The sequence below is a fragment of the Nematolebias whitei genome, chromosome 14 (genome assembly GCF_014905685.2).
Source record: "Nematolebias whitei isolate Nwh7 chromosome 14, NemWhi1, whole genome shotgun sequence".
Taxonomy (NCBI): domain Eukaryota; kingdom Metazoa; phylum Chordata; class Actinopteri; order Cyprinodontiformes; family Rivulidae; genus Nematolebias; species Nematolebias whitei.
Window position 1 is genome coordinate 45009434 of NC_056511.1, and position 8407 is coordinate 45017840.

The following is an 8407-nucleotide window of genomic DNA, read 5'->3' on the forward strand; positions in this document are numbered from 1 at the left end:
TTTACAAGTCACAAACAATAACTTTTAGGAGAACAGAGAAATGACAATATGTTTAATCCAATTCAGTTTATTTCTGTAGCTCCAAGTCACAACACAAGTCGTCTCATGGCACTGAACAGAAACATTCACAAACATTATAAAAGTATACAAAGTAAAGTTTATCTGTGTAAAGAAACAGCATTCTCCCATCCTGAGCTAGCACAAAGGAGACAGTGGAAAGGAAAACCTCCCTTTCAACAGGAAGAACCCTCCAGTGGAACCAGGCTCAGGACGAGCGGCCATCTGCCTTTATTTAGGTCATTTTGTGCAAATAGTCCGAGATCCCTTTAAGAAAAGAGCAAACAAAAAGCATTTTCTTTACTGCAGCTGTGAAGTGATTGTTTTTGTTGGCTCAGATTGTTCAGGAGTACGAGCGAGCCGTCATCTTTAGACTGGGACGCATCACAGACAGGAAGGCCAAAGGACCGGGTGAAGATTTGTTTTTCTTCATCAGTTGTGATAAAAGATTCTCTAATTTAGATAAATTAATAAAATAATCATAGTTCTTTTTTTTCATGAACAGGAATCTTTTTTATTTTGCCTTGCACCGATTCTATTGTGAAAGTGGATCTGAGAACCGTTTCATTTGACATTCCTCCACAAGAGGCAAGTGGCACAGAACTTTGCACACGTTTGAGGAAAATGTACATTTACAGAATTCTGATAACATTTTTATGTTTAAACAAAAGTGCATAGTTTTATTTAAAAGTCTGTGGCCATGCATCATCTGGATCATGTATTTCTCCCCTAGATCCTGACGAAGGACTCAGTTACTGTTTGCGTAGATGGCGTGGTGTACTTCCGGGTCAGTGATCCCATCGCCTCTGTTGCCAACGTGACTAATGCTGACTTTTCCACTCGATTGCTGGCTCAGACCACCCTCAGAAACGTTTTGGGTACTAAGAACCTGGCTGAGGTCTTGTCTGATCGAGAGGGCATTTCTCAAAGCATGCAGGTACAGAAACTCAACACGTTCCAGCTCTGCATTTTAGTTGCTTTTTTATTCTTCGCAAGTGGAATTTAAACTAAGTCAATATTTTTCAAGGCAGTGCAGGTTTTTCTTCCTCATATCATTTAGTCACACTTTACAGGACATTTGGGCCAACACAAATTCGGTGCGTGTAGAAAATGTTGATGTTTTTTTTTCCCAAGAGGAAATATGTGTCTTGTATAATTTTGTTACATTGTGGTGTAACCCTTTTTTCCCACCTGAATTTAACTGCAGTTATAGCTTTTTGTACTGAATTACATGAAGAGGGATGTGTTTGGTAGGCCTTGTTTACTTTCAGTCTCTAATTTGACGTGTGGTGTGTACATGAAATGTACACACATTAGTGGTGAGCAGAACAATGCCCTTCTTTCTTTCTAAATGCACAACAAAAACCCATTATAAATATCATATTTAATTATAAGCCTGAAGTTTGAGACCATCAATTATTTTTGTCTTTTCCAGTTCAACCTGGATGAGGCTACAGACAATTGGGGCATCAAGGTGGAGCGTGTGGAGATAAAAGATGTGAAGCTACCCGTTCAGCTGCAAAGAGCAATGGCTGCCGAAGCAGAGGCAGCACGAGAGGCCAGGGCTAAGGTTAGGACATGCAGTGCAAAACAAGCTCAGAAAGGACCAATAAAGACGCATGCACCATGTCAAATTGTGATTATTTGTTATTATTAACTTATGTCTCTATACTGTTATAGGTGATTGCAGCAGAAGGGGAGATGAATGCATCTCGTGCTCTAAAGGAAGCATCCCTTGTGATTGCAGAGTCCCCATCGGCTCTGCAGCTTCGCTACCTGCAGACCCTCAACACCATTGCAGCCGAGAAGAACTCCACCATCATCTTTCCGCTGCCCATGGACGTCATATCTCACTTCATCAAAAAATGAAGTTGTTGCTTCACACAAACATACATGTGCTAATCACTGTTATGCTGAGCTATGTTTGTGGGCTATGCTAAAAGAAAGCGAAACTGTCAGGATGCAGTATAATGCTAATGTTGCATGGCTTTTATCAAGAGTTTTCATACCAAAACCTTTCTGTTTTATAGTCAAGCTGTGATCAGGCCAATCTAATGTGTAATTTTAATGGAGTCAAATAAAGTTTATGTTTCAATATAAAATGTGTGCATTTTCTGATATTATACAACGGATCCACAGCAGGTTAAATATAGTCAAGTCGACTTTATTTATAAAGCACTTTTAAAACAGCAGCAGATACCAAAGTGCTTAACAATAAAATCAATGGGAGTAATTTCTTGAAAAAAAGTAACAATGAAAATCACGATTGTACTGAAAATTAATTACAAGCATCAAAAGAAAAACAGAGAAATGCAGATATTGAACTGTTAGCACTAAGTTGTCATCCATATTATTTACCAAGGGAGTTCAACAGTGTTATTTTGGCAACTGTTTACATTCCACCCAATGCTGTTGCCGAGACTGCATGTGACGTCATCAGCTCCGAGGTTGCTAAGCTACAGACACAACACCCTAGTGCATTTGTTGCAATATCTGGGGATTTTAATCATGTCTCACTCTCTGCTACACTTCTGACATCCCAACAGTTTGTCAGCTGCTCTACCAGAGAAAACAAAATGCTGGACTTGTTTTATGCACGTCAAGGATTCATACATCGCTCAAGCAAGACCCCCCCTCTTGGCAAATCAGATTACAATCTTGTGTTTCTCTGCTCAAAATATAAACCCCTTGTTCAGAGGCAACCTGTAATAAAGAGAATAGTGAGAAAATGGTCAATGGAAGCTGAAGAAGCCCTGCTGGGTTGTTTTGAGACTACAGACTAGGATGCACTGTGTCAGACACATTGAGAGGACATCAATGCCATGACTGTGTGTGAACGACTATATAAATTTCTGTGTAAACAACAACATCCCCACCAGAACAGCGAAATGCTTCCCCAATAACAAACCCTGGATCACCACTGACCTGAAGGAACTGCTAAACCAGAAAAAAAAAAGAAGAGCCTTCAGGGAGGGAGACAGGTAGGGTTGGACATTGTTTGAATTTGAGCGATTCCGATTCCTCGCTTCGATTGCGATGCTTATCGATTCCCAATTCCGATTCTTTTTATAGGCGGGGTTAAAAAAAGACATGTCAGTTCAATTAAATTCAGTGTATTTATACTGTACAACGCCAAGTCACAACAGAAGTTGTCTCAGGGCACTGAACAGAAACAATCAAATGCAAAATTAATAAGTTAACAGAAACTTTCATATAAAAATGATAAGTTAATGCAATCTGAGGAGCAGACTGCTTTGAATTTAAATGGTAAATGGACTGTACTTATATAGCACCTTTCTATCTGATCGATACTCAAAGCGCTTTACACTACAATCTGTGCCTCATTTACCCATTCATACAGCTATCTACTAGATCTCTACAAAGCTAATTGAACAAATCATTCTAAAGAGACTAATCAGAGCTTTAGATCACATTCATACACCGATGGGACACACATTGGAGGCAACGAGGGGTTCAGTGTCTTGCCCAGAGACACTTCGACATGTGATTGCTGGTGGATTCGAACCCACAACTCTTGCATTGGAGGACGACTGTTCTAACCACTCAGCCACAGCCGCTCCAGTACCAAAGATGAGGAATTTTAAAAAATGTGGCTTAAAAGCTGAACTATGAGACCACCCAAAACGTTGTATGTGTACTCATTTCACTTTGTTGACAAATGGCCGACGGAGGAAAACCTGCATCCTACTTTGTGGTTGGACTACAATAAACCAGGCTGGATTGTGTTAAATGCACTGGAGAAATCAAAGAACATGACTCTCACAGTACTGTCTGCCATTTCTAGATGACAGTGAGTTTGCTGAAGCAGGTGTATGATGGCATCTTCAACTCCAAGTCCACGCCAATAAGCAAACTGTAGTGGGTCCTGATATGTGCTTGTTTGTCTAGTCAGGTGGGTCAGCAGAAGTCTCTCTAGGACCTTCATGATGTGGGATATCAGGGCAACAGGTCTATAGTCATTGAGGACTGATGGGTGCGTTTTCTTTGGGTAGGAGATGGAAACTATACAGCTTTTCACAGGAACACTTTTTTTGTTTTGGGTCCATGTTAAATGCACTGTTGTTGTAGCCACTGATTTAGTTTGGTCTGGTTGTTCATGCAGCCGCGAACATCACAGCATGTGCCTGATTTCTGGTTGGACAATTTTGTAAATGTTACGTTTGTTAAATAAATGTTAACAAAACTAAAACAGTATTTTCTCTGCTGAACAAACTGCTGACTGTGCTTCTGGTACTTCTGGTGTCAGACCAGATGTTTCTTACATATTTGTTTCTACAGTAGAGGCACCAGGAATAAGGTGGATAGTTTACAATAATTATAATGAAATCATGGGAAATGTTATAATGTGTTTAACATGTTTCTCTGTTTTGTTTTTCAGAAAATAACTTTTCCTTGAGAGACACGTGTGTAAGTGTTTTGAGCTGGAATCTGTTTACTTCAGAGGGGAGTCATAATGTCTGAGAGATCTCCAGAACATTTCTGAAAGCTGATGGTTTCTATGTGTGACACTTCATCTGTTTTCCCCATCCTGATGTGTTTGTCTAATGTTTGTCTTTGTTGATTCCTGAACAAATAAACATGTTTGCTCAGGCACAATTTTTGTTAGATGCAAACTTGAAGTTTCAAGTAACTACAGAAGATCAAGTGTGTTGTTTCTCTTCAAGACTCACACTTTCAGCTTGAAGTGTGAGCCTGCTGAAGGCTGTCGATGGCCCGCACACCTGTCATCCTCACCGAGCCCTGAAGCTGTGACTTCCAGCTACCTTGGGCAGTTCCTGGCTAGTCCTCTCCTCGTGGTGTATCCCCCAGCAAAACCCCAGAAACATGAGTGAACCCAGCCCTCAAACTAACCTGGTAAGGAGTTGAGACCCGGTGAAATAAATGTAACTTTGAGTCTGGTTATGTCATTTTAACTGGTGCAATTTGATAAGTCATTTCCTGGCTTGCAGTGATAATAAATGACTTGATCTGGTCACATTAAATAACTTCTCTCAACCAAAATCCAAAGCAAACTATTTATCAAATCGATAAAGTTTGTCTAAATTTGTGCATATATAAAAGTCAAATAATTCCTGCTCAAATAGCAAAGTTTTCCTTAGATAAGAAATTAATCCTCAGTTAGTTATTGTTTAGATTAGATGACCACCACCATATGAATATTAATCCATTCATGTTCTGAAGTCGGGTCTCATGGGCAGCAGCTGGAGCAGGGAGGCCCAGACTTTCCACAGCCACCTCTTCTGGGAGGACTCCAAGGTGTTCCTAGACCAACAGAGAGACGTAGTCTCTCCAGTGATTCTTGGGTCTCCTCCCTGTCTCTAGTTCGATTTATAATTTTTGTAATAAAACTTCAAAGACAAATTCGGTCTCCTCCTTTGGATGAATATTCATCTGTTGAGTGACTGGTGCCATGCTTTAACGAGTGCAAAATATTAAGTGTAGTAAAGTGGGGAGCAAGTGTCCCCTTCTTCCTCCATCACTCATGCATGCTGCATTGTGGTCCAACAGCAAGTCCTTTAGTATGAAACTAAATCTCACAAAATACCTGTTTTTAGTTAACAGTTTTCTTAGTTCATGTCTTAGATCTTGTTACTGTTTTTATTTTACATGTTGTACTTTTGTTGGATGTAACTGGGACCCTGGGTACACAATCTCGTTCCACCACATGTACCACATGACAAATAAAGAAACTCTGACTCTGAAAAATGCACTCGTTTCATTTTTTAAATGTATTTATGTGGCACAAATGTCCACAACATACTGAAGGGTCATTACAATTCAAAAGATTCCAAATGAAGTTGAGAAGTTTATGCTGTCGTTGGTAAACAATAGTTTGTTAGCATCTTTGTTGGCTGTAGTTTTTATTCATTCTTTCACCTGAGGGGATGAATTGTGGACGAAGAGTAAACCTCTAAACACACAGTGAATTTCAGACTGATTTATTCTTCAAATTTATCAATGACATTCTCAAAATCATTATCATAGGAAAAATAAAAACATCATCAAGAACTTAAAATACATTTCTCCTACTTTATATTCAACATTCATTTGAGAGCATGTGACCCTGTTTACACATTATACATAACGCTGAAGGTTAATGAAAAGTGCTGGTAGAGCCGTTGCAGACAGACGGTCTGCGACTGAAAAACTGACAACAACCTTTACGTACAGCTCACCTGCTGGACCGGACACATTCAAAGCAGGTGTGCTGCTAAATCACACAATCTTTTCAGAACAAGTAAGTTAAAGTTTAAAATGAGCTTCCATGATGCTCAGACACAACTGCTCACCAAGAAACTAAAGTACATCTACCACTAACCCAAAAGCATGCTCCTGCTAGTGATGCACACGTAGCCGCCAGAAACATCGGGCTTTTAATCTTTATCCAACTCCCACCCCGTCTATTTACAGTCGCTCATATCATGTGCAGTCCAAACAGCAATCATTTTCTGGACACATGACTGAAATGAGGCTGTCTTGGCAGCTTTTTGTGTTGTTTTGTTTAAAGCTAGGTAAAATATTGAAATCCTGGAGGGAATCGTCAGCAGGTACAAGACGCAGCTTTGACAGAATCTTGGTAGTTTTATATGATATACAGACTGTTGTACTTTATAGACGTGAAAAATTATGTTGGAAAATCTCTTGATGCATGTTCTGTTGGGCAGCTATACAGAAGGAAATCAAAAGTTACTTTGATTAATCAAAGTTTAGAATAGATTTCCCTGAAATACGCCTACACACAGAGAATTCAGTGCATTGAAGAAATAAAGAATAGAAAAGATCGACCAGATTAACAAATTCTTATGAACATAAGAGGTTCTGATAAAGTTAATACAGGTTCAGTACATCACAAAGAGCCTTAACCTTCCCTTTAAAGAATCACATAGCGTAATGACACAGATTACAGTACATTAGAAAGTCCTCAAAAGTAGTTCTGTGCAGATGTTTGTGCATCCACGAGCAAATTATGAATGATTTGAATTTTGTTTTGTTTGTTTCATCAAATAGTTAACAATGCACAAAAGTAACAGTCCCAATTCTTCAAGGTGGGGATCTGTAAAAAATGTACTTTTTTTTTTTTTAACCTTAAAGACCTTATTTTGGCAAAATAGAGTTTAATTCTGGTCAGACTGCAAGTTAATGACTAATCTGGGACTTGCTAAAACCAAAATAGATTTCTTCCATCTTTTAAAGGCTCCAATCAAGAGAATTTGACAGCAGTTCATATGAACTCCATTTTATAAACATATATATATATATATATTACATCACAACCAGTTTCACATTACATGGTTATTTAAACAGGAATATAATATTCCTGCAGGATGCGCCCCAGGCTGCATCAGACAAGTTATAGCCAGCTGTAAGTGCGAGCAGAAACACTGTAGGATTCCACATATTTAATTGTGTAATATAAAATTATCAATGATGTAAAGTTAAAGTAGCATTCATGTGAACCACAATAAATATTTTGTTCATAGTTGTTTAAGAGTACAGGAATTTTGTGCTATTAGTCTTGGCCTGGCCGATAACTGATCGACCCAATCAAAGCTAAACGTTTCTTTGAACTGACATAACTTTGATCCAAAGAGCTATCTACAACAGGTAAGATACTATTTGTTCATAACCTTTTTACAGAACCACATTTCAAATTATCTGAACTGACTTTCAGTGTTTTTGATCAGTCTAACTTTTTGATATAGAAGTTTAGTTGTTTTCCAAAACCAACAAAATATCTAGTTGTTTCAGAGGATGCTCATTATATTTACACATAACTGTAAATATAATGAGCAGTAAAGGGACTGTACCTATACAGCTCCTTTCTATCTACATCAGATAAACAAAGCTCGTTACAACACACTCTGTGCACTCGTTTATCTCCTGACACACATTCATACAGCACTCTACCACACACACACACACACACACACACACACACACACAATCATACAGCTCTATACTAGATCTCTACAAAGCTAAATGAACAAATCATTCTAAAGAGACTAATCAGAGCTTCATCACATTCATACACTGATGGACACACATCAGAGGCTATGAGGGGTTCAGTGTCTTGCCCAGGGACACTTCAACATGTGACTACAGGTGGATTCGAACCACCACTCCCATTGGGCGACCGTTCTAACCACTCAGCCGCAGCTCTCCCCAACCTCTGCAGATTCTTTGCTTTCTTGTGGAATCCATCACATATTCCTCTTCAGTCCTACAAGAAATCTATTTTTTGTAAACACTGAAAATTCACATTTCAATCTTAATAAATAGGTTACAGCAATACGTTTTACATTTAAACTGGAAGACTTCCACAGTACAT

At 38.8% G+C, this 8407-nt stretch overlaps 1 protein-coding gene across 1 annotated transcript; it reads left to right on the forward strand.

The window, feature by feature from the left end:
- Positions 1-395: 395 nt before the first annotated feature.
- On the forward strand, positions 396-1926 carry LOC119420723 (stomatin; the record flags this gene model as incomplete). Its single annotated transcript, XM_037688153.1, is given in 5 exon segments — positions 396-468; positions 563-645; positions 791-994; positions 1493-1627; positions 1738-1926. Coding segments are annotated over 5 exon segments (684 nt in total), but the record flags the coding sequence as incomplete, so codon positions are not given.
- Positions 1927-8407: the final 6481 nt, after the last annotated feature.